Source organism: Aulonocara sp. 'chitande type north' Nkhata Bay, linkage group LG15 (genome assembly GCF_057382095.1).
Source record: "Aulonocara sp. 'chitande type north' Nkhata Bay isolate Kocher_YH1m ecotype deep benthic linkage group LG15, A_spYH_male_GT1.1, whole genome shotgun sequence".
Lineage (NCBI taxonomy): Eukaryota > Metazoa > Chordata > Actinopteri > Cichliformes > Cichlidae > Aulonocara > Aulonocara sp. 'chitande type north' Nkhata Bay.
The window spans coordinates 41,507,235-41,534,654 of record NC_141358.1 but is presented as its reverse complement, the minus strand read 5'-3'; the positions used below and the strand labels follow the sequence as shown (position 1 = coordinate 41,534,654).

The 27,420-nt window shown below is 40.0% G+C and overlaps 1 protein-coding gene across 7 annotated transcripts in view; it reads left to right on the top strand.

Annotated features, from left to right (window-relative positions):
• The window catches only part of ptprfa (protein tyrosine phosphatase receptor type Fa), a 353,347-nt gene that overhangs the window by 284,578 nt on the left and 41,349 nt on the right, over positions 1-27,420 (top strand). For 4 of the 7 annotated variants that reach the window (XM_086263515.1, XM_086263513.1, XM_086263510.1 and 1 more), the window contains 3 exons: positions 13,506-13,669; positions 16,945-16,956; positions 18,950-19,059. In XM_086263515.1, coding sequence (XP_086119641.1) covers positions 13,506-13,669; positions 16,945-16,956; positions 18,950-19,059 — 286 coding nt within the window. The remainder of the gene's footprint in view (positions 1-13,505; positions 13,670-16,944; positions 16,957-18,949; positions 19,060-27,420) is intronic. The other 3 variants (XM_086263514.1, XM_086263512.1, XM_086263516.1) reach the window with 2 other exon arrangements.

Sequence of the window (27,420 nt, the reverse complement as noted above, 5' to 3'; positions counted from 1 at the left end):
TGGCTACCTGACCAGACCCGTCCTTCTTAGAACAGGGGGATTGTCTGGAAGGTGAATGCGCTCATGTGACCAGGCACAATTCACAAACTCAGCAACTAACACTTGCATCAAAAACAATACAAACATTGAAATACAAGAGAGAAACTATGACAAAGATGCACCAAAAGTCAGCAAATCATTCATCAGCAAAGTTATTTGTGCAGATTTTGTATTGTACATCTTTATGAAAGTTGTATATTCACAGACAAGAGTCAGGAAATAGAAACAGTAACAAGGACCAATGTTTGATATCATGCAATAACCTTGCAATGAACGCAACCTGTGGGACACTTGTTACTGTGGACCTTGCAGCTGCTTCCTGTGGTGGTGTTGTACTGGATTGCAATACGCGCTTTCCCCCCACACTGCTGTGTTTGAGTGCACATGATCAATAGTCAGAATAAAATGTGGAAGAAAACAAATGGATTCCCCTGAGTTTGACCATCTTGCCAACAAAGTGCCCATTATGTTTTATGTTATGTAATCCTTCTGCACTAATGTACCATCTGAACACACAATACAGCTGCTGCTACCACGTGAGGGAGAAGCAAAGTCAACTATTAGAGTTACAGCCTGCCTTGTATGCAGCAGTGCTGTGTCAAGAAAGGTTCACTGAGACCAAGGCTGTGCTTGACACCTCTTGCTCTTTAATAAATCATAAATCTGCAGCAGGGGCAAGGGAACAGCAGAGGCAACGTGGATGGTTTTTTAATATGCTGCTCTATTGCTGTTTTGTCTGCATTTGTGGCCTTTAAAGTTGTCAGATGAATAGTTCTCATAAAACTGTGGAAAAACTTCATTTATGGGTCACATTGTGGTACATACAGCTGCAGTGCATGTTCCATACTTCTTTGTAATGCTGAATGAATAGAGCAGAGTTGGTTGTGAATGGCATTATTGCTTTCTATCTGTGGAATACAAGAGTAGCCCTTCAAGCAGCGCTGCACACATGCCAAGCACGTCACAGTGATGCTAATCATGTCCTTGACTCCTGCATGCATCTGCAGGTATATCTTCCAAGCAGTTAGGCCGTGATCCCCACCGTCACTCACATGCACCTTGCTTCCAAGAGCATTAAACCTTCAGACTGCTTCTCTAATTTCAACTGCTCTTGTTCTTGTTCGCCCTCGTGGCATCTTCATTTAAATGTGTTGCGATCTATGGAGAGGGAGGAGGTTGGTCCAGAATAGAACACTTCTAAAGGCTTCTGGCTTTAAACAGTCTTATGAACTATTCACACAAACACGGTGATGCACCAGATCAGTAAAGATTCACTTGGAGTAAGGTGTAGGGGGAGATTAAGGTTCAAATCTTTTTATGGAAAGGCTTGTGAAGAAGAACAAGAATGCATGTACGGGGTCCGATCAGAAGGGTCTGACAAATCAAAAGCTTCACCTGATTTAGATTTGGCTGGTCTCACATTCAACTTCATCTTGTTCCAGCTGACTTTTGCTTGCTGTGCAAGTTTGAGGTCCATGGTGGAGAACGCAGAGTGGACGTGGTTACAACAGCAACTTCCATGAGCTGAAAATAGCAGCTGAAGGATGAAGGATGACTGAATACATTAAAATAGATTCTCTCAAACAGGTTGTGATTTTTAGGTCCTGCTGTCTGAACTATTTTAATCATTCCTCATATGAGGCTTACATTGAAGTAAAGCATTTTCTGAAAATGTGCTTGTACTACGCTGAGCCCAAACCATGAGCGTGTTATGGAGAGCTGCTGGATGTTAACAGGATAAACCTGCATTCAGAGTCTCCTTGTATGGGTGAACCCAAGTCAGGCTTTCATCACTAACCACTTTCACCTACTGCTGAGCAGACTGCAGATCCTTCACACGGTGTTAATATTTGCCTCAGCTCTTGTCTCGCCCCGCCCAGTGAAGACAGCAGGCCCACTGTGGGTCCTGCTCAGGGAGAGTTACTGGCTTTTTCTTAAATGATCCAAGGTCTTGGCCCCACTATGTAAAGTGCTCAATGTGACATATGTTATGATTTGGGGCTCTATGAATAAAACTGAAATGAATTGAGCATTTAAATGTCATTCAAATATCAGTGGCTGAAAGAAGTGTGAGATTAAAAAAGGGGGCAGATGGAGAAATGAAAGCAAGCTTGTTTCAGGTTATCAATGAAGGAAATTCAGCACATTGGTCGGATTTATCTGCACTGCAAAACAAAGTCAGTCAGTGAGTGAAGAGCGGCCTGAAAACCTTCCAGGTAGCAATCTGCAGATTTGGCCAACAGTTGTAGAAAATCGTCTTCTTTGAACATGTTTGATTTACAGTATTGACAAAAGGATCATTTTATATGGACAAAATTCTAGGTGTGATGGGACATTTCATGCCCTTTACAACAACCCTACCCCAGATGTGATTGGGTAAGAGGCACACCGTGGGCAGGTCACCAGTCTATCACAGGGCTAACTCACAGAGCCAAACAATCCTTTGCACTCACACTTATGAGTAATTTAGAATCACAAAGTAATCTAACTCTAATAACTGAATGACCTTTAACTGTGGGAGGAAACCAGAGTACCCACTGCAAACTAGCCAGACTGTGGGTTTGAACCTGGGCCCTTCATGCTGTGAGGTAACAGTGCGAACCACTGCACCACCACGCTGTCGGTACAGACTTCACAAAAGGAGGAAAGCTACGATTTCAAGGCTTGATGCAGAATTTTTCTGCACGTTTTTGTCCTTGACAGGTTAAACACAATAAATAGCGCTAGCATGCACGGGGTGTGTAGTGTCTGCCTCCAGTGATTTTCCTGTGGTGTAAAATCTCGTGTGGTCTTGTGAATTTCATGAGTCCAGCAACTAACCACTCCTACTAGATTGTATCAGGTCATCTCAACAAGAACAAATGAAGTTGTTAAATTTCATACAGATCCTACATGATTCAATTACGTTCACCACAGAAACAAAATACAAGTTAGACTTTTGTAAATGTAACAACCATCCAATTTCCTTTTTTGTAGTGTACACGTTTGGGATCTCTGTCTCGCCTCAAGTTACATAAAATTCAGCTTTGTAGTTGTTGTACGATCCTGCTGGCAGAAAAAGACTGAAACTGCAGTTTCCCCACCTTTAGGCACAAAGATGAAACGCTGACCTTTCCATCTAAGTGGGTAAGACAGCAAATTAATACAGCAGAGCTTCGGTGGCCTCGGCGGATGTTTTTAGTGCTGTTTGTATGATCCTGACACTCGGTGGAGAGGTGGAGAACAGACGTTAGGTCGGAGGACTGCGGTTTTTTAAGAGGAGCATCCGTGTGGATTTAAAAAATGTTCAGAACTTTGAGATAAAAAGAAATAGTTTGATAAAAACTAAAATGTTGATACATATTTAAGCAAATCGCCACACATGCAGGGACTCTCTGTATGCATAATTGGGCATCTTATTCCTGTCATCCCTTAGTTCCTGGAACTTTATCAGAGAGACTTAGCAATTCATTGTTCTGTACATGCCATTGTCCTCCAACATTTAGATGCCATTCAGACATTTTAAATAAATGATTAAATGGAGCATTTCTCATCACTCCCACTTTGCTGCGCCTCCGCTCATTACAGCTTTCGTAATGAGGGAAGTGCGTCGTCTTGGACAATACTTTTCCACAGTGTTGAGAACAGAGCTGCAGGGTCCAGATTCAATAAATGACACGTTGCTGAATGTGATTCCAGCCTGTACAAAAATAGAAACCTAATCACATTCATTGAAAAAAAAGGGGACATAAGCTTAGCTTTTATTTCTGCCGCAAAGCTGCTGGAGGGGTGGAGGCGACAAGAGAAGAGTGGGAAGGAAAAGAAAGGCGAGGGGGCTGGAGAGTGAAGGAAAAGGGCACTGTGGCTTTCTGTGGCCCCCACTGCTGGTAAACAAGCCGGGACGTGTGAAATTGGATAAAAGAAAAAGGCCATATAAACAGTGTGATCACTTAGAGTGGAGGGGTGGAGGGTGGGTGGAGGGTGGGTCGGCTAGGAGAGCACGGCGGCTTCCTGTGGATGCAGAGCCCTGTGGGAGCGACAGAGAGGTGAGCAGAGGAGTTAGAGGGAGCTTAATGGGAGGATAAGACCAAGAAAGGAAAGAAATGCTGCAGCCACTGGAGAGAGGGCCTTACAGATGCCGGGATGTGTTTCTAATGTGGGAGGAGGAGAGTTGCTGAACTTTGAGGGGAAAAGAGGAATAGGTACTGGATATCTTCCAGCTTGTACGCATAGATGAGCCGAGAGGAGACGACTCCGGCTGAGGGAGAAATATCCAGTGTTTCAGAAAATAACCGAGCTGTCAAAATACATTGCAGTCAGACATTGTTTCATACTTTGTAATCAGTCACTTCTTGCAGAAGGATTACGGACGGTGGAAACAATTTTGTTGAGCAAAATGTTCATCCCCCTGCACCTCTGCTATTATAGACACTTCTCTTCTTTGCGTCTCCTCGCTCCAGTTTGCAGATGTAGCAGCAGCATATTTTTCACCCCTGAAGGATTACTATCTACGAGGTCCCACCGCTGAGATTGATCACTTCAAAACTTCCCCCCTGAGATTATCTAAATATCCTTCAGAATATGCTTCTGCTGCATCTAAAAGCTGTGAAAACTGTCATTTTTCAAAAAGAAAAAAAGTTTTCTGAGCTGCAAGCAGTACTTTGCTAAAAGTGCCACAAAGTACTAAAGAGAGAAGCGAGCGGAAAGCGCTGAGGAGACAGATGAGCTGAGCACGTTATCAAGCGCCACACCTTTTAGCTGCTAATGCTTCAAGGTTTCTTCTATACGCTGCAGAGCTCGGAAAGGTGGCTGCCGTCTTTTTAAAGAAACGCTGAGGTTTGTCGTCAGTTATGAAAATGTGTAAACCAGGAATGGGACCAATATAATAAGACTTCTTCATTAGAATTATCATAAGAGAAAAGCAATGATGAGCTCATGAGTAAATCAGTCTCTTCATAATCCCCCCTTTAGGCTACAATAATAACAGTGACAATGAAACAAGAGGGAAAACAACTGAACTTTTGTTGTTTTACTGTATTTCTTTATTTCTCATAGAGCAGGAGCAAAAATATGAACAGTGAAGCTTTAACAAATGCAGCTACTACAGTTTCCATCCGCACAGCACAAGCCCACAGTGTGCACTCTCCTAACATTAGTAACCTTCTCGGTCATTAGGGAGTCTTTGACAAGACTCACACCTGCAGCCGCTGCCTCCTCACACTTTTTAAGTGGCATTTCCTGTTGACTTGTTGTGACATTTTTGTCATTGCTTGGCTAAAATATCAACTGCTAAGACTTGTTTCTGAGACTGAAGTTGCAATAGAAAGATTCCCAGTCTCGTGCCACAGCTCTGTCCTGATACAGAGACGCAGACATTTGAAAACTGCAACACTGCAGTGCATTAATATAAACCCGCATGAACCGGGAGGATTGTGTGACAGCGATGGCAGAGCAAGGAGATGTTCTTTTATCACTGTGGTTAATTGAAGTAATAAAACAGTAATAATACTGTTAGAAATGCTATAAAGTCTGTTATAGCATTTCTAACAAACAGCTTATCCAGGTGGCGAGCTCTGAAAAATGACACCAGCGCAGAAGCGCTAAAAGCCGCAGTTCCTCTGGTGGCCACTTGACTGACTACCTCCCATATCAACCTTTACACCAGAAATAAACATGTACAATGCAAGCAAACAAATGGCAAAATAAACATGGATACTGGAGCTTGGGAACTGGTTAATGACAGAAGTGCCTTGAATTAAAGTCACTGAATCAAATCTCTCTACAGTGTTTGTGCTGCTGTTTTAATGAACACAGACTACGGCCTGCTACAAAGTACAGCCTGCCCGAAAGGTTGTGCTTCAGTGTTTGGGAGTTAAATTTGACTATTTTACCAGTCTGCTATTTAGGACTAGTTAGCTCATATAAGTATCTGTGCAATGCAGCGGTACTGTTTATGAATGCAGCTTGCTAACCAAGGATTAGCTGACAGCTGTCCAAAACGAACATGTTTATGGTGGCTATGTCCATCTTTTATATACAGTTTCAGTTTAACAGAACATCCTTTTAAAGATTTTTGTAATTAGCAACGCAGCTTGTGTTTAAATGCAGGATAAATAGTAGCAGTTAGGACATAGCTTCTGTAATGTGCATTATGTAATGAAAGCTGTTTAGCCATCTGCTTATGCTGCTTGTGCTGTTAGCCATGAGGAGCTGTTAATGGTTGGTTTAAGTTTGGTGAAAGCTGCGATTTGAAGATCGCTCAGGTAGAAAGTGAACTAGAAAACCATCAGAATAACTCAGGTTATGTTTCAAATCCATCCTCCTAAAATACACACAGAAGTGAATTATGACCTGGAAAATTAACACTCCCTTTATCATGTAAAAAGATTATTTATACATTTTTCTGCTTTAGAGAATCAAGCTGTGAGTTTGTGCTGCTGCCTTGGCCAAGAGATTTGATCGCAGTGGGACGGAAGCACAGAAAAACTGTTCCTCAAGGCAGAAAATATTAATTATGTATGAGTTTTCATTAAGGCTATATGCAATAACTAACAGGTGACCAGCCAACATAAACATCTTGCGTATGTATTTGATGGGTAAATAAATATATTCCTACCCACAGTTGTCAAGTATAATGGTGTGAAATGGGCATGACATCAGCCAGCGTGCATATATGCATACTAAATGTCTGACATTTGCAGCCTGTACTAGATGCAAAAACAGGGAGACGTTCACAGAACCGACTCCATGGCACCACATTTAAAAATTTGCTTACTGATAAACAGCCTCCTCTCGTAGATTAAAGAAACATTTAATCAGCTCCACTCCCTCCACTACTTAATCCATTTATAACTGTTCCAAGTCTTAATTTCTATCAACACTGCACCAGAAGCTGGAAGAAAGGAAGCGAGAAATGAAACTATCAGGTGCAATGCAAAACCAAAAAAGGAAAATTAAACTTCTTAACACCAGACATCTTTATAAATGACTGCGTGTCACATTCAGCATTGACACTTAGTGTTTGCAGTAAGTTTGCAGTGCATGAGAAACTTTCATTAAACAAGCGACAGCTGCACTGTTATAATAAAAAATCTAAATCCCAGTCGGAGACCCACCTGATTGGTAGATTACTTTTGCTTCGCTACAGTGCTTTAGTTGTTTGGGACGGACGAAACGGCAAAAAGTAGACTTGTCCCAAAAGACACTAACAACACCAAACTATAAACACTGAGGAGATAAGGCATTTGGTTGGCAGCATGTGCTTCTTGGAGAAGGGATATGAAAGCGGTGCATCAGACGAGGAGCAGAGACAGTTCGGCTGTGGGAGGATAAGCCTGGAGCGCGCCTGCTGCCAACTGGTGCACGCTTCTAATGTGGGTGACAATTACTCACACACAGCAACACACGTACAGTCGAAGTCATTACGAAAAACAGTGGGAAAAGGAAATAGAAGAAGTATCACTCACTAAGCTTTCTAACAGTGTGTGTGTGTGTGTGTGTGATTATTATTATTATGCAAATAACAAAGGCACTTATCCAAAGCAAAGCAGAGCAACTTGTACCTTGACTAAAGTCATGCCAATTCAGCCGTGACAAATGAAGGCCTGAGTAAGAGGTTATATTTTAAGGCCTTTTAATTCAAAGAGAGCTTTATTAACACGTCTGAGCAAAAATCAGGTATGTTAACACTTATGACAGGATTAAATTCAGTTTTTCTGCGTGCAGGAAGTTCTCACCAAAAACAAAGACAGAAATCGGATTGTCAAGACTTTTGTTTTCTCCTTAAAAAAGAGGTTTTAAAAAACTGAGAGACAAGTTCATGGTCGCTTCTGTAGAGTGAAAGTCATTACATGTGCATGCTGAAAATATGGGTAGGAAAAACATCTCTACTTTCCATGTGACTGCCACTTATTTTTGGTTAGCTTGTTGTTGTGTAACTTCAGATCTTCAGGCCATCAGATTCCCGTGCGTTTCTACATTCATACAAGTTTGGATTAACAAGAATGATTATAATCAGGTTTCTTGCCTTGAAATGAAAGTTTACACTACAAAGAATAAACTTTAGAGTTTGATGTGTTTGCAAGGCCGATCTGTGTCAAAATGATTTATATTTTTTTGCATTTAGCAGCAGGACAAATACAAAAAAAGTCTGTTATAGACAAAGATCATGTATAATTCATGTGTAGCTGTCAGATTGGACACCGCAACCTCGACCATGAATGCTAAAGTGAAAATGACTGTGGAAAAATGTGCTGAAATTAATGAATCATTAAGGAAACAAAGCTGGTCGAGGGTGGCTTTGTTTTTAACAAGCGGCACACTTCAGTGGGGTTTACGGCTTTTACCCAGCGGAGCTGCAGCCTTGTTGAGCCAGAGCCCGTCAGGCTTACAGGAATATTTATAGTCTCATTCACCAACACAGTGCAACTTACTACACTTGTCTCACAGAACATAAAGTGACAAGCAGAACAGTTACTTAAAGAGAATTACTCCCTGCAAATTGATCCATGTAACCCCTTTTAATGTTTATTCTGTTGCCAATATCGGACTGCCTCCAACTCTGCCGCTTAGAGAAGACCTAAAAGTGTTTTCTTTGATTTCGCTTCATCTGCAATATTTGATTATTTTGTAATGAAGCGATTTTTTTTTTTGCACTGCTTTACTCCAGAGGTCATTAGGATGACAAACATCTCTTGGTTTGGTGTTTTTTGGTATTAATTTCTCTAATTTTACATGTCAAAGTCAATTGGAGAAGTACTACTGCTGTGCTGGTGAAATACTTGTTTAATGTGTTTGGTGGCTCTGGAGGAGTTTTTGTTTACTCGAGTGACATTGCTTGAGAAATGATTGGTCTCCACAGAGACTGTAATTACAGAAACACTGCATGAAAACCTGGCCGTCTGGGGGTTTAATGATGTGGGCTTTTACAGAGAGGGGGCTCTAAAATACTGATGCAATCATGGGAAACATTGCTGTTTAACATGGGAGTCATACTGCCATAGACTAATGGCCCATTTCCATTGAAAAAACTGTATACAAAAGATGGATGTAGCTGACATGACATCACTGCCTGGTATTTCTGATTACCATATTTTTCAGACCATAAGGAGCATTAAGTGAAACAAAACAGTCAGATAAGTCAAACTTTACTCAGCTTCTTCTTCTTGCTTCCTTCTCTTCTGTACCATTGATTCATTAATGTTGAATCCTCTCACAGCTGCTCTATTCCCATGTTGTTGCAGTATATTAATGACTAACCTCGTATTGTGGATGGATTATCTCAGTTGTTCTCCTGACTGAAGTTTGGTCCGTTTACAGCATCCTGCCATGCGATTGCATTTGTCTCTAACCATCAGGAACCTTCACGTTAACTTTTATCGAGTGGAAAACTGTTCGCGTTCATCCTTCAGCTTCACTATGTTTATGCTAACATAGCTGTGTTGCTAGCAATCACGTAGCACATCATTATATAGCAGCTAGCCCAACTTCAGTAACCCTACAAACGTCACTGCTGTTTAGTTTTCTGTCTTCATTTATGTTGGAAGTGACAGCAGAGCTGTACGTTTGAATTTATTCACAAATCTCTCAGTCAGAACATGCTATATCATGTTTAGGTGGAAGCTAGCAAGCTAACTTCCTGCTAACTTCTAACTCTGTTAAATGTAATCAGTTCTGTTTTCATGGATGCCTGGATGTTAAACTTCATTGTTACACCTGGTAAAGCAGCAATGCTGATCATTTTATTAAAGATGAAAGAATTTAGACAGTTTTTAACTCCCAGTGATGCTGCAGTGTTCGTTTGAGTTTGGGACCTGAATCGGACGGAGTTTAGGACCCAGGACTCCGCGACACTACGGCAGCCGTAATGCTCCGACAATCCATCAGGCCGTGCGGCTTCGTAGCTTAGCAAAGTTGTACTAAAACATTTTTTGACAGATTTTTGAGCGCCATGTACCACATAAAATTGGTTTGAGAATTCACACATAAGATGCACTGTCGATTTTTGAGAAAATTAAAGGCTTTTAAGTGCGCCTTATAGTGCGGAAAATACAGTAGCTAACACTTGCGATCGCTGTTACCAAGCTTCATCCATACTGTATGGGTCACAAACAAACGAACATGTAGAAGATTCAACTTAGTTATAAAAAAGAATTCATTATGGAGGTTTTGATTAACTGTGAAGACCACAATATTTTTTTGTACCTGACTGGAAAACTGTTTACCTCGACTGTAGGACTGTGCATTTCAACATTAAAGTCTATGTGGATCAGCTCACCGGAGTCAGCCTCAAGTGGCCTTTACAGGAGCTGTTATTTCTGCATTGGCTTTATTTGTCAACCACGAGGTGGACGCTTGTTTATGTAAACCACTGAATCAAATTTAAAGACAACTGCAGCCAATGACACTGTTCCTATGGATGCAAATAGCTTAAATTGAGAAAGCATTAGAACACACACTCTGTCATCTTTTGAAGTTAAAAGTCCTTGAACTCAATAAATTGGTGAAAGCCATTCAAACCTGGCTGCTTTGGAGCACTGGAATCTCAACAAGTGATAAAGTGGGATTTGTCACATTATGCTTGATGTGCTCAGCCAGAATAGGCCTGAACAGTGAGGACACTTTCAGTTTTTAGCCTTTTTTGTTGTATTTTTTTTTTTTAAGCTAAGGTAGGCAACATGTTTTTTGCACCATTAGACGAAAATCCATTAAAAGCTTTCAGCATATTGAAATGCAATTAGTCTGAGAGAGAAGCAGACCGTCGCACCTACTCTGGCCTGTTTTTAAGTAGGTGACAATGATATGAGACTATGGCCAGATGGCATAATCGATGCTTTGTTCAGCGCGAGTCCGGATGGTCGACATCAGTCCATTACACAAATCAAAGCCCTAGATGTAGCTATAAAGAAATATGTATGCTTCAACAGATTTATATGTTTTTCGTTTTTCTTTGTATATGTGCTGGTCTTTCCAAAGATGCGCGACTGCAGAGCTGTGACTTTCTGTCCATCAGCATTTACAAACATTAAAAATATGTGGCGAAAACAGATCTTTTAGATGAACAGACTCTGTCCTAGCAGCGAGACATGAGTTTATATTGTGCCAAAGTGAGAGTCTAGGTCCATGTCCTTTAGTGATGGCAGGGGAGAACTCAGGGCTGGCCTCAGGTCTCCATGCCCCATCTGAAGGTGTAGTGAAGCTGTTGGCATTGTTGGATGTGTCCTCAGAGGATGTTGCCGATGCGTATCCTTGCACTGAGCTTCTTGTGCCCCCCTGGCCTCAGGGTGGGTTTCATGACAACAAGCAGTACGGTCCCACATCAAGCACATCCAACACAGCAGCCTGTCTCTGCCTGTCTCACACCTCACTGTCTGTCCTCCTCTGTCCCCAACCCCATCCCCTCCACCTGCTGCCTTCCAGGAGCTGTTACAGATAACCAGTTGCCTTCACCTGCAGAGACCTGTTATCGTTTAAACCTCATTTACACTCCCACATGGAATCCTGCTTTACAATTGCTTAAAATCTTTAAATTGATGAATTGAATCAAAATGTTTTCACAGTTTAAAATATTTAAATTACATGAAGTTTTTTGGTAATGTGATGGATAGTCCTGTTACAGGTTTCACATTATTCCTCTGATCGATGGGGGACTGTACCACAAAATATTGTAAAGCTTCAACAAAAGCAATAAAAAGGCTTCATGCAGGTTACATGGATGCAATAAATGCAGGATTTTCTTTGGGTTTTTTCAGGAGCTTTTTCAGGAACTCTGTGCACCACGAAGATATTTTAGAGTTTTAACAAGAACCAGCAAGAATAAACAAAACTTATCCAAAAGAGTGCAAAACTGAGTTTCCATTAGCATATTGTTATGTTTGCCACACACTGGGAAACAGATCAGTTTGTATAGTGTTATTTTTTTCCTCAGTGAGACAACAAATGCCTCTTTGTGTTCTAATTATTGATGATTGTGTTTTCTGTTGTTGTTGTTGTTGTTTTTTATTGTGATGGGGTAATCATATTAGTCATAGAAACTGAACTGGAATAGAAATAAACGTCACTGCACACATGGGGAACAAAGGTACCTTCATGCTATGAAGCACAAACCTCTATATCAGCCTACTGCCAATATACAAGACAGAGACATAAACTAGCCAGAATTTCTTTCCATTTAATTTCAACAAATAAGAAAACAGTAAAACGCTCACATCTAAGAATAAAATTAATTTTTATCTAAGTTGTTTTTGTGTTGACCCAGACTGTCTCCTGATATTGTATCGTAAAAACTAGATGAAACCTTTACCTCTAGGGAACTTTTTTTAAAACCACCCTGAGAGCCAGTAATTAGCTCTAAGAATATTCACAAGTTATTTCCATTCAATGGTTTTTACTGTCCCCTTATTTTCTTCCTAAAACATCGCACAACTACCAGCGGGACTGTTTGATAGATGTGTTGCATTGAAAAGGGACGCTGTGGTGTGAATACCTGAAATCCCCAAAAACTTGGCGAGCTGTGTGACAAGAACAAAATGCAATGATTTGCAAACCTCATAAATCCGGATTTTATTCATGGTGAAACACAGAAAACAGGAAGAGGAATGACGTCCCCTTCTTGTCTGATATAGGACTGTAGATGCTCCGGTCCATGATGCTCCAGAAAGGTCTGGACTGCACTTAAGCTAGTTCAACACTGGACTCCTCTAGCATGAAGTCATGCTGTTGTTTTAGGTGTTTGTTTTTTTAGGGATTTTTTCACCGTGTTTACTTCTTCGAAACTCTAAGATGCTCCCTTCATGCCCACTCATGTTACTCACTGTTTACCAGTTAACAAAATATTCCTCCAGCTGTTTCTTTTTAGTACCACTTACTATTCCAGCCTTTTGTTGCCCGTCTCTCAACTTTTCTCAAAACATGTTTAAAATGAGCAAAAAGATTTCATGAAATAAAATGATGTTTAGACATCTTTGTGAGGACAGAACATTGGGATCAACAGTCACTTGTTGCAGCGGTCCCCAACCTTTTTGGCGCTACGGACCCGTTTATGTCCGACAATATTTTCACAGACAGGCCTTTAAGGTGTCACAGATAAATACAACGAAATAAAACCAGTACCGGTACCAAAAAAAAGAAGATTTATTCAAACGATATAAAACTAATGATAAAAACTGATTAAAACCCCTGAAAACCATAAATTTCACACCCGAGCCTCAACTCTCGCAGCCCGGTACCAAACGACTCACGGACCGGTACCAGTCTGTGGACCAGGGGTTGGGACCGCTGGCTTCAAAATCCCCGTCCTCATGAGTTTGAAGGCATTTTTGAGGCTCAAAATGTGGTTTTAGTGTCAGGATTAGGTTATGGTCAGGTTTTTCACTCGTTTTTGATGGTTAGGGTGAGCAGCTAGGGAAAGCGTTATGCCAATGAGATGTCCTCACTGAGATATGAAAACAAGTGTGTGTGTGAACTGACTGAATCCTTCTCGTTTGCAGCAGAGGACATTTGCAGCCAGCCCTTTCTCTGATCCCTTCACGGTGAAGATCAGTGGGGTTATTCGACAACCACAAGAAGACCCAGAGATGCTGTGGGTGATGGGTCCGGTGCTGGCAGTCATTCTGATTATCATTATAGTCATCGCTATTTTACTCTTCAAAAGGTGAGTATGACACACGCAACAGCGGACACTGCGAGGACACACACTGGTTATTTTTGGAGTGACGCCTCCAACAGATGCAGAAAACATTAATCGTTGATCACATCAGACTCATAAAAATACTGAAAACACTGTTTTTTACAAGCACATTTTAATTTCTGTTAACATTTTCCTTCACAGGGCCTTTACTGCTTTGACTTCAGTGAATATTCAAGTAAAGACAAAGGTTCCTGTTTTGTTAAAATGCTAAATTATTAAATTAATGTAGTGGATCTATCAGTGACTGAATATGATTTTAATCAGTTTTAGTACATACCCTAATTTGCAATAGTAGGAAGGAAGAATGTCTTTTTAAGAGGAAATGATCGCAGCAGAACCAGGCGTAGGAAACAACAGCTTTATGGAACGTGTCAGGGTAAAACGAGCGCACAGAGATAGCAACAGAACCCAAACTATGGAAGACAAAGGACGAAATGTAATGATATGCAATACAGTAGAAAACTAATACTCAATACATGATGGGAAGTCCTCCATCGGGCTGAGCCTGTAGTGACATATCTAAGAGATTGTTCAAGATGACCTGATTCAGCCCTAATTTTTCTTTATTATCAAAAAGGAAAATTTTAAGTATGATCTTAAAAGTGAAAAGGGTGTTTGTCTCCTGAACTCAAACTGGATCCACAGGAAGGATATCTGAAGCTCTGTCTCCCATCCTACTTTAAGGGATTCTATGAACCACAAAGAAGCCTGCAGGCTGAGAGGGAAGGGCTTCACTGGGATAATATGAATATGAGGTTTTTAAGATTATATAGCACCAAGTCACAACAACAGTCACCTCAAGGTGCTTAATATTGCAACGTAAAGACCCTATAGTAATACAGAGACTGGTTAGGGTTAGGGTAAGCAGCTAGGGGCCCTCCATGAACAGTGGGAAGGAAAAACTTCCTTTTAACAGGAAGAAACCCCTGATAGGACCAGGCTCAGTGAGGGGCGGGGCCATCTGCTGCGCTGGTTGAAGCTGAGGGGAGGGAGACAGGACAAAAGACACACTGTGGAAGAGAGACAGAGGTTAATAATAACTCATAATTAAATGGTTTATAAACAAATGGTGAGAGAAGGAGAAACGCTCAGTGCATCATGGGAAGCCTGTGGAGGGTGAATTCAGGGTCACTCGATCCAGCTTTAAGCTCTGTCAAAAAGCAAAGTAAATGAAGTAAATTAGTAAGACACCATTTCCTCTCCATCTTGTGAGTAATCTGCTTTAAAGTTGGTATTTGAGAGTGAGACCATGGTGTCACGTCACTGGGCGCTCTGATAGTTCAAGACTTTGAATGTGAGCAGAGGAGAAAAACTAGAAAGATCCATTTTTCTAGTTTTTCCTGAATCCTCTCACTGCAGCATTTTGGTGAAATAACAAAAAATGGAATACACTCACATCTAAATTACTTTTTCTAGTTACCGCTTTGTCATTTCAGTTAGCAGAGCAGTTTGTTCATATATATTTTTATAAACTTTATTTAAAAAAAAAACGTTTACATGTCAAACTATCAGATGTAAAAAAAAAAAAAAAATTACACTTTTATTCCCTGAAACTAAGTAACAGAAGCATCAGGATACAGATGATCCTTTTTTGTCATCTGTTGTGAGAGAAGCAACACTTTTGGTAAACCTTGGAGGCAGTACATGCTCATTGTGTTCCTCCTCATATCATCGAGCTGAGTCCACAGAGAGACCTGAAGCATTTTCTTCAGCACAACAGATGACAAGAAGATTTTATTAGAACCGAGTGCCAGGAAACGGTCAGAGTGGAAGATTTTCTAGAATAGAGACAGACATTTGTCTTGTTTGAGCCGGCCTGAAGGCAAAGGTCCTCCATGGCATATGGGAGGGAGGTGCAGCGAGCTACCTCGCGGCCCTGCTCTTCAAGCCTGACAGTTGGCTCGTGCTTCCTGTTCTTGGGTCAAACATCTGGAGTTACTGACTGGGCTGACGAGGGCCTCTATATGGCTGCTGCGCTGCTCAGAGGCACAATTTGTTTTGTCTTTTTCCTCATTCTTCCTTTTGCTGTAGTCCAACGTCAAACAAAATCCTTTGTTTTTCCAAGATCAATTTTTTTTAGTTAGGTAAAAAATACATACAAATATAAATATTGCCTGAGATTGTGAAGACTTGGTGACATTTTTAACTAATATTGACATATTCAGATATCTTAGAGTTACTAAGACTTTAAGTGCGTCTAATTAAGGGGTATTTTAGATTGTTGGGTGTGTTTTTACTGTAAGCCTCACATGATTCCATTTATTTTGAAAATCATGAAACTTGAATTAGGTCATTAGTCACAAGAAAAGTTTTCAACACAGTTAGCTTATGTATACCAATATCGACTCATGCATGCTAAACTGAAATATAAAGAGGCTGCTTGGTAGTTTCACTTACAAATTTTTTTGAGGGGAAAACTGATGCAAAAGTTGGAATTAATACCAACCATAGAAATGGATAGCCATGGGTTTATGACCCAGAAGTGACCAGAAGGTGCAGTGTTGTTATTAGCTTAGCCAGGAGGCTAGGTTAGCATGCTGCATTCATAAACTATACAGGTCCAATTCACAGCCATCGGCTAATTCATTCCAAATAAAAAAGAAAAAGACAGGATTTGTCTCACCAGCAGCACAAATACTGCAGATAGATGGACTGAGACGAAGCCTAGCAGCTACACCCTGCTGCGTCACCTTCCACCTATCAATAAACGCAGCCAACCCCTCATGTAGACTTTATGCTTTAACAAAATAAAAAACACAAATTCATCCACCACACGGCTGCTATGAAGAGGGGAAGTTTTTTGTAAACATGTTTATTTCTGCTGTAAGCTTCGACACTTTCACTCGGGAGTCTGTGACTCTTGGCTGGCTTTTAGAGCCAGTCTCTAATGACCATTAGAAGAACTTTGGTTTTTGGCCCTTTCAGCACTGTGGGTTGATGTTTAGAGGAGACGGCTGCTTCATCACGTTCCACAGACTGTGAAACCAGCCTTCCATTCAGGTTACAGTAATTTGTTCCAGGTTGCTCTGTGGAGATCATTAGAAATATTAAAAACACTCTCTCTTTGTTCATGAACTACATCAGATTTTATTAGAAAATGAGATCAGGTCAAAGATGAGATGAAGGAGTAGTTTGTGAGGTGAAGCAATGAACTCTGTCAGGTCCTCTGACGACTTGTAAATGAATCCTCTCTGTTTCTTCCTCCTTGCTAACTGTCTGCCTACTTTCTGTGGATGCAGCAAACAAGAAAGGTTAGTGCTCCTGTCTGTTTCCACCCTCCCACCCTCCAACCTCTCCTGCCTGCCCTTGCACATCGTGCATGCTGTGTAAACATGCTTTGTGGGTCAGACGTGTCTACATTTGCTGACAGTGATGATTTGAAGTGACAGATACTTGTTTCTGTTACACGTTCAAATCACAGCCCCACGTCAGTGTCTGTGAGCTGTCTTCTTTTTGTTTGGTTTTCAGGCATATCGGCTTCAATTGACAGCCCCTCTAAGCATGTGTGTCTTCAGTGTCAGCATGTGAGACTACATTTTAGCATGTTTGTCTCTTTGTGCGTCTGTTTTCTGCTCTTCAGCTCTGTGTCGAGTGTCGAGTTCACAAATCCGGCTGATCTTTCCCTCCAGAATAATTCTCCCTTCATGCTTTCTTCACCTCTCAGCCCCTCACACACCTGCAGAAGCAGCCTTCAAAACAAATTGTAGACATGGAAAAATCGAATCCTGATATCACCAAGAGGCAATAACTGACCTCACAATGGCATTTCACTCTCCTGTTTGTGTTACCTGCAAAAATCATGCTGAATACACACCTGTGAATATATGTGTCACGTATGCGTGGGCTGATTGATGATGTATGGGCTCCATTTACTTTCCACAGTCCCTAATTCAAAATGTATAAAATATATATAATATCCATTTATCAAGAGATGTTTTAAATATAAGGACGTTCTGTTTCAAGGTGAAACACTCAGGTTTGCCTGCACTTCAACCCTAATGTAGTTATTACATTTAAGGAATGCAAATTAACAGTTCATTTAAAGGGGCTATAGCTGTTTGAGCTGAGCAGATGAATTTTAGTGTCATATTTCTGTTTTAAAGGAGTCATTTGCATTTCTCATTGTCTGTGTAGCAGCCGTGCAATGCAGTCTCGTATCGCCACATTTCCAGAGAGGGGGTGTTGAGTTGCCCACTCTTTATTTGCATAAAGTTTGGGTCGAGGCTACTTTATGCAAATCAGGTGTGTCTGAAAATCTTTGAAACAGGCAGCTGATGATCTTAAATCAGTGTTTGAAAAGTAAATGGAGAAAGCTTCTACTGTGCAGTTCAGTAGCATACTGTAAATATTAGGTCATACTTACACGTTTAATATTCCCAAGTACAACAGATACTTCACTAATGATAAAGCCCTGTTAAATAAATACCAACATGAGCCACTAACATTTGAACTGATTTCACTCATTTTGTTTGGAAAACTGTGTCATCAGAGAAGGGTCTGGATGTGACTCATCTGGATGTCTAAGGAGTTTAGAAGTGCTGAGAAATAAAAGATGCCCTTTCAACCAAATTGAGCTATAACAGGATGTATTTTTCTGGCTCGCCACCTTTCGCTTTTTAATCAATTCTTAATGTTCTTTTGATGCTTGGTATGGCGCCTTCAGCGTCGTCTTTGAGCGTCGTCTTTGAGCGTCGTCTTTGAGCGTCGTCTTTCAGTGGGTTTTAGCTGAAATTCTGTGCAACCCTGGAATCAGGAACCAAGACTGGACACATTGTTACCCATCGACAGATTTTATTCACGTATCCAGTCCAGGGTCAAGTGACTGAGTAAACTTTAGGTTGCTGGTCTGTTTCAGGAATTATATTGTTACTGATTTTAAGTCTGTGTTTATTGTTTAGTAGAAACTTTTTTTGGGCCATAAAATAAAATTTAAAACAAATACATTAAAATTCCTATAAAATTGAAAAGTCAGAGCAAACCAGCTCAATATTGCAAATAGGAGGACACTGCTTGCAGCCAAAGTTTTAGTCCTCAGACATTCTACAACGCTTTTCATCATCTATAAAGTATGCTCAAATTACGTGTAATCCTTATTGTTTTTTGCACAGTAGCTTGTTGCAGATTCTTTTTTCCCAGTATTTTCCAGAAAATAAAGTTTAGAAATTTGCTCATTCGGAGTCATTAATACCCATTTGGCCTGTTGGTACATTATGTAACGTTAAATTGGTTTTGCTTTTTCTCCAGGAAACGAACGTCTCCAGCCAAGGATGAGCACATGGCAGGAGTGAAGGACTCGCTGCTGGCCCACTCGTCAGATCCTGTGGAGATGAGGAGACTCAACTATCAGACACAAGGCATGGACACACAAACACATGCACATGCAAACATTCAGCCCCATAAACAGCCTTTTACTGAGGTCTAAATTTTTACCAGTTGCATCCAGTTTCTGTTTCTAAAGGTGCTGAGAAATTATCACTGAAGGATTGTGTTACTGAATCCATTGACACCCAGAAATATAATGAAGGATCCTGTTTTTGAGGTGACAGGTGACAACTAACTGTCAGATTCAGTTTCTCAAGTATCAGTGTCACCTCAGTCATTTTTGGATGAGACTTACACGGTTTTAAAACTTGTGTTTTAGTGTCTGTGCAAGAACATGAAACAACTGCTTTAGAAAATATCTTCATTCATATTTGGCACTTTGTCTCCATGTTGTTGTTCTTTTCACGTCAGAAGTGATATTTTCATGAGAGGGTGGAGTCCTAAGTTAGCAAGTTTAGCAACGTGATTTTAGAGATTTTTTTTTTTAGTTCAGTTTAATTTCATCAGTTAAGTTTTACTTACATAGAGCCAAATCACAACAACAGTTGTCTTAAGGCGCTTCATATTTTAGGTAAAGACACAATCCCAACAATCAGACGACCCCCTATGAACAAGCCCTTAGCGACTGTGGGAGGGAAAAGTCTCTTTTAACAGGAAGAAACCTCGGGCAGAACCAGGCTCAGGCTGGTTGGGGGTGAAATTTTAAGAATGCCTTGCTCAGACACAGACTGACTGACTTTGCATTCATTCCAGTAATGAATGCAACGTAACAAATAAATCACATTTCTTGGACAGTCAGTTAATCTAACCATTTTGTTTATCACATACTTTAATTAAAAATGTGCCATCACCACACACACTGTCAGGAGGGCCATATATTAGCATGAATTTAAACATCTAGTGCTAATTATTGATGCAAAACTGAAAAACTGACTCCCACTCATGTTTGTCACAGTGATTTCATTCACTGCCTCCTATTCCCTTACTCCGTTACTTTGAAAACGTGGTGTTAAAACAAAGTGTGTGTGAGACATCATACTTCTGCATTTTGTTAACTTCATTATCGTGCTGTTAAAGCCTGGGTGGCATATTGTTTCTGGGGCAGCCGTGTCTCCTAATGCATGTTTTTGGAGGCAGGAAGTCCGTCTATAACTAAACAGTTTTCATCTGGCTTAGTCTGATGTTTATTTCTGAGAAAAATGTCTGATTTCCATCCATAATTTTCATGTGAAAAAGCATGTAAACACTCTAAGGTTGTGTGCATCGGGACATAATAAAACCAAATCACCTGGTCTGTACCAGGTTCTAAAATTAGATAAGTACTCTGCTGGTCAAAAGTTTCAGAAAACCCCACTTTTTCCTGTTTTTATTGAAAATTATGCCGTTTATTGTCTCATTGCACTTTGAAATGAAAGTATAGTACAAATAAACAATTGGAAGCAAGAAATCTTGGAATCAATTTATAGACTGTGGTGGGGCGTGGTCTGCGATGCCGTGCAGGGAGGGCGGACGCACCTGCTCAGCATCCGTAATCACACCCGCCGAGTTAAAACACAGGGACTCAGGTGTGTGTGGTGTTGTTTCGTGGTGAGAAGTGTAAATAAAATGGCTCTGAATGTTGATCTGTGGTCCCGCCGTGCCTTATTCTCACCACATAGACCAAAATGTATTCTCCGCTTTGACTCATCACAGTCGCCTCCTTTGGCTGATAACAGCTGAACACACTTGTGTCATTCTTTCTACAATAGAAATCAAAGTTGTTCCCATATCTGTTGCAGAGGTTCCCATAAATGTGTGGCACACTGCTTTTATTTTAATCCAGAACACCTGCAGAAATCAGTAACACCACCTTTCGAGGCTTGATCAGCCTCCTGCAGAACAGCTTTAAAGTGTTCACCCGTTTTGTGTTCCCTGAAAAAAGGACTTTTTGTATGATTGTGAAATACACACTATTTTTCATTTTGCTGTAACCTTTTAACCTCTGGCGGTTCATCTCTTACCTTTTGTACCGTTTCATTGGACTTGAACAACTTGAATTGCAGTAAAACTGGAAAAATGGAGGTGTTCAAGCTTTTCACTGGCAGTGTATAACATGTGATGTTTTAAACACATCATTACTAATTCGTCAGAGACAAATGCGGAAGCGCTGTATGAATAAAATACATATTTACAGTGTCCATGGAAAGAGGTGCAAGTGGCAGCCAGGTTCTACTAATTAACTGCACTTGATGAGCAAGTGTATAAAAGCAGAGGTTTTGACAGTTTTCTGGTCTGGAGCATTCAGGTGTGTTGACACAAAATGCAAAGATGACAGAATAAAGACATCAGCAGTGATTTCAGGGAAATCTTGTTGTTGCCCATCAATCTGGAAAGGGATATAAAACCATTTCCAAATGACTTAAAGTCATTCTGCAGTTACAAAGATTATTGTCAAATGGAGAAACATTCAAAATAGTCACCAGTCTTCCCAGTATGTGCAAGTCTCAATTTCACCACAAGGTCAAACTGTGCAATCTGCAAAAAATGCAAATGCTTCATCTTCTGGTCTACAGGACTCGGTAAGCACGTCAAATGTTAAAGTTCAGTTCATTTTTATTTCAAACATATACAGTCACCAACATTTCATAATATTATTCCACACAGTTGATTGAAAAGGAGTAAGCAGAAGTATATACTTATTTAGCCCCACCCCCTATAGGTTTACATCTTAATCATTTCCTCATCATCTAAATTTGAACAACAAAACTTATACAATGGTTTCAACTTAGAACATAATGTCACAAAAAATTATTTATATGTTTAGATTTACTAATTTGGAAAGTAAACATCACTTTGACTGACAAGTGTGGCCTTTTTTACACCTCTTCTCTTTAAACATGGCAGCATGAGCTGGGACATGGACACCTTGAAGTCATTATGTCAGACATGATCTCTTCTATCTAATTTGAGAGCGTCTGTCCAACAGCTACAGGAAGCCTTGGATGAAAATGGCCCACAGAAGAAAGGGAATAATAACAAGAGCACCAGCAAATCTGTTAGGAGAAAAGAAAATAACCAAGATGTCAAAGCCCAGACCTCAACCTGAATGAAGTATAAAATCTTCAGAAAGCTTTGCCTTGGCTTAGTTTTTGTTGAATAAGAATGATGCTAAATTTGTAAGTTATGGCCTGATGCATGAAACCTTAGATTTTCTTTCCATATGATTGTGCAATCAAAGACTAAATTTACCATGAAAGCAATTAGAGTGAGATATTTCTATTCAGATGTTCAAAAGGGAAATCGAATGTCTTCACATCCAGTGATCGTTGAGCTGTCCATTCACCCTGACCTCCTAGCGAGGACTTTGTCCCAGTAACTTAGTAACCCTTTATTCCCATAAGAATTACTTATAAACAATTAGTTTTCATATTTTTAGTCTGCATGCATACTGTAGCTCTGTTTTTCTGTTTTATCGTCTCTTTGTGTCCTCATTCATTCTCCCATCTGACTGTTTAACTGATTTTTAGCTTTGTTTTTCATCTGTTCTACGCCTCCCAGCATCTTCTCTTATCCTTTTCTCCCACCTGTCTTTCAGTGGGAAGTTTTAAGCATAAAGTATGTCATTGTTTTTTTGTCCACGTTCTTCTCTCTTGAGATGGGTGGCATTTACCTGTGGTGGCAGCAGCAGGAGGGATTTTGGCAGATGTTGTTTACTCGAGCATAAATTCATCAGCTCACTTGACAACCTCTGCACGCTGGGTGGCCTCGACGTTACTCATAACAAAACACTGGAAAAAATGACAGATGATATCATGATAATGAAGTCAAACTGTGATCTCTTTTTTTTTTCAATAAAATGGAAACGCTCCACAACTTTTAGTTGTCAGTTCGGGTGACCGGGGCCATTTTACTTTTGTAGAATTTCCAGGTTCATATCAGGTAACAGAATTAAACTATGAAAATCTTCATTTCCCTCTTTAATATAATGTGTATACAACACATGATAATGTTAAAAAAACAAAAAACAAGTAATGATATAAATTTATTTAAACTTCACACAGCTTTTTCATTTTATTTTCTACTTCCATCATGGACTTCCTTATATCACTCTACAGACAAGGCCATCAGGTGAACTAAATCAATAAAATACAAATGCTGCCACAGAGATAATCTGCAGTTTTTGGGTTGGAGTCCAAACTACTGACTCGTGCTGTATAATCATTGTTTTTTCTCTAGAGGTTTCTCCAGTTTAAATATTTGTCATTTAGTTCCATTTATGTCTGTCTAGCAGGGCAGTAAGCCTCATGTGCACCTTCTAAATGAATTGCAGTGGAATTAATGGACGATTTGATCCAGTATGAGTCACTGGGTGTTGTCCCTCAGTAGTTTTCAATTAGTTAACCAATCAGAAGAACGTAGGGTTTCTGAAACGGGAACAGGGTTTGAAGAGACAGGAGCTAAAGCAGGTTAAAGAACCCAATGCAGACAATGTAGGCAGACTGATTTAACAGAAGGCCACTCAACGAAGCTGACGCAGAGTTTAAAGACAATATAATCCAAACAAGCTCACGAGATCACAGAAGGAAATGCATGAAAGACTGAGGCAAAGATAGAACTATATATACACATGGAGTGATTAAGGGATTGGAGACAGTTGGGACAGAGGTGCAGACGATCAAAACAGTGAGACGGGGAAAGTACAAATAAACACAAAGCAGTACAACAGGAGCTAACTCGGTGGATGACCGCGATACACAAGCTGTGCTGAACAAAGGCAACTGTGAGGAAACTAAACTCAAATAACAGAGAACAGTAACTAAACACTAGCTACAATTCAAACACAACAAGAGATACACAAGGGTGCAAAAAGTTCACAACTTTAAAGAAATAAACAAAAAGTTACAATGAAACCAAACAGGAAACACAGAAACAACTCAAAGCTTCAAAGAATACATAAACAAACATGATACACAAGGGATGATAACGTAGTAACTACTAAACATGAATGAATGCAAAACACAAGGAAACACAAAACTGACTCTGCAGAAGCCACAGATTTAAAAAGTGTTATAATAGTTTTATCAATGAAGGGAAATCATTCACACAGGAATACACTAACACAAAAGACCAACAACGCTTTGTGTGCTTAAAGACTATGTTCGTTAATAAATGCAAGTCTGGTCATGATCTCGAACTCTGAGCATGTTACTACTTCAGCTTGAGCTAATTATTTTTGCCCTGCTTGTGAAACAATCAGGGCTGAAGGCGCACTCAGACACGAGCTGGTACTCACTGCTTCTGCTGTTTTTTAATTTGCTCCCTTCTGAGATAATGGCGGCCAAACTCGTTGTAACTTCCCACCAAGGCTCATTCTGGGACATCTGTGGCAACCGAAGAAAGCGCAGAGCAAAATAAGGAAACACGAGTCTGTATCTGAAAAAGAAAATCTCTTCTTCAGCACCAAACACATCACCATAAAAGTCTTGTTGGAACAACATCAAGTTTTAGTGTTTCTATTAAGCATTCACATATACAGAATTCACATATAGTGACGAGTTAATAAAATTGTTACATGTTACTAATGATTGCCTCTATTTTATGCTACACGCTGCTATTTTGGTTACAGTATGGATGAGATTGGAGTAGATGAGGATGCAGAGGCGCTGGATCAAAGCTCCAAAAACGCTCCAAACTTTCAGTGTTTTTGCTTCTGTTGCAACCTGACGTCTTTGCAGCACGTAGCTTAAATGGACACTCTTCAACTGTTAGGCCACGCCCAACGATGTTAGGCCACACCTAATCAATGTGCTCTCATGTAGTTACACATGTTTAGTCTTAATATTTGCACCATTTTGTAATATTTTGGAGTTATTTTATTCAAAACAAGCACTGTTGGAAATGAAAGTTTTCTCAGCAACATAATCTTAATCTTGGTTGGACTGTATAAAGTAGATCTGCTCTCCTATTTGCTGCAATCATAAATCAATAACTAAAACAACACCTTTGATCTCATGTCGAGTGTATTTATTGCATATTTCTTGCTTTAGCACAAAATCAAACTTAGACTTTAGTCCAATCAGTCCACAGCACCAAGGTCAGCCTCAATTGTGACAGATTTTCTTATGATGCTGCTTTCAGACCCATACTTCTAAATATGAAGGTTTTTGTTTTGTTGTTCCAGGTATCATTCAGCACATATGACATATATTGTTTAAATTATCACAACGAGCAATTTCAGGTTCAATAAACATTCATTTTACCCAAATGATTTTGTTCGTAATGTAGCAAAGACTGAAGTTGTGAATTAAGTTTGCAATAATTTTACAACACTGGCAAAAAACAAAAAGACGTTCACTATATTATTACTCGGGTGAGTTACTGAGGTCTTGTGATTGGTTATCGTGCCCAAATCCTTTTAGAAGCAGCCATCTTGGCCAGAGTCTGAGCAGCTGTTCTGAAGCTGCTGTTTAAATGAAAGTGAAAAGACAAAGTTCCTATTGGCACAGGGACAGTAAAACCACTTTAATACAATCATGACTTAAATCAAATAAGAACAAACAAAAAAAAAGCTAAAAGTTGGCTAAACGTTGGCTACTGCTGTGCATAGACAGGTTCCAGGACGTAAACATCTCAGTCCAGAGCATTAAACAGATACTGTGCTGGTTTATTATGGCTGCAAGTTTTTTTAAATGCATCTTACATATATTGGTACATATGCTTCTGGTTTCAGCTGTTTTTTCCTCTCTGGGACAGTAGTGAGAAAATCACCACTACAATAAATTTCAGGTTGGGTGTGATCAATGACTCTGTTACAGAGTCATTGATCACACCCAACCTAAACCAATGTGTCTGTGAGATGACGATGAATGTGTGTCTAAAAGAATGTCGTTTGCATTAAGATCTCCTTAGCAAATATGTAAAGTATACTTCACTGGGAATGAAGGACCTTCAAACACAGGGGTAAGAGCCTTTAAGTGTCAAGAGTAAGATGATGAGCTTCTTGAGGCTTTAATGCTCCTTGCCTAAAGAAATCCTCATTTTGAAAATGAAAAAAGGGAGACGTTTTATTCTTGGCAGCTGTGGTTAAACACAGATGTAAGAGTGCCAAGAACCAAACATCCAAAGGTGCTAATAACAGCAATGTTGGACCGAGACAGCCCAGTTTAACCCAAAATGGACAGCTGAGTCGGACCACTTCAAATGAAACCAAAGAACAAACAGATACGAAGCAACAACAACAACAACAACAACCTTTATTTATAGAGCACATTAAAAGCCTAGGCATACCAAAGTGCTTTACAAAAAACAATAAAATAATACAGTTAAGAGCATTAATATCAAATATAATAAGAACAGCAGACAATGTTCACAGTAGAAAGCCACTAATAAAATGGACTGCAGCACATAGATTATAGCAGACCCAGTGCCGCATGATAGAGAACACCAAGAATGAAGGAATAATAAAAAGTTAATGCAATAGGTCGCAGTTAACAGTCAGCATTTAACAGGTAGAGAAGGCAAGTTCAAAAAGATAAGTTTTAAGGCGTGCTTTAAAAGAAAAAATAGAATCAGACTCCCGAATGCCAATCGGGAGGCTGTTCCATAACTCAGGTGCAGCAAAGGCAAACGATCGATCGCCTCTAGATTTCAACCGAGATCTGGGCTGAACTAACAATAACTGCGAGGATGACCTTAAAGCCCTGGCAGGGACATAAGGGTTTAAAAGTTCCTTAAGATAGGTTGGTGCAGTATTATTGATAATTTTAAAAGTAAGCAGCAAAATTTTAAATTGAATACGGTATTTGATAGGCAGCCAATGCAGCTCAGCAAGAACCGGAGTAATATGGTCAAACTTCTTGGTTTTAGTTAGAATACGTGCCGCAGCATTCTGAACTGTCTGTAATCTATGTAGAAGGGTAGCATGGAGACCAGAATAGAGTGAGTTACAGTAATCTAGTCTTGACGTTACAAAAGCATGAATGAGCTTTTCTAAGTCATTATACGGGATATAGTGTCTGGCCCTGGAGATGAGACGAAGCTGATAAAAACTAGATCTGACAACAGCAGACACCTGTTTATCAAGTTTAAAGGAGCTGTCAAACAAGACACCCAGATTCCTGACAGTATCAGAGAAAGAACTAGTAAGAAAGCCAAAGGCATCTTGAAGTTTGGCGCGAAGGGCATTACTGCCAAAAATCATGATTTCAGTCTTTTTTTCATTGAGAATAAGAGTATTTGCCAACAGCCATTTCTTGACCTCACTCATGAAGCACAGTCAGTTTATTGATTACAGTGAAACTGATGTTAAATTCTTTTAAATGTTATTTAGCCATCTGGGAAAGTTGTGTTCAGCGTCTCTTAAGTCTTTGCTGAGTAGGGCAGCTCCTTCCTCACTGTTCCTTGTGTCCTCTTGT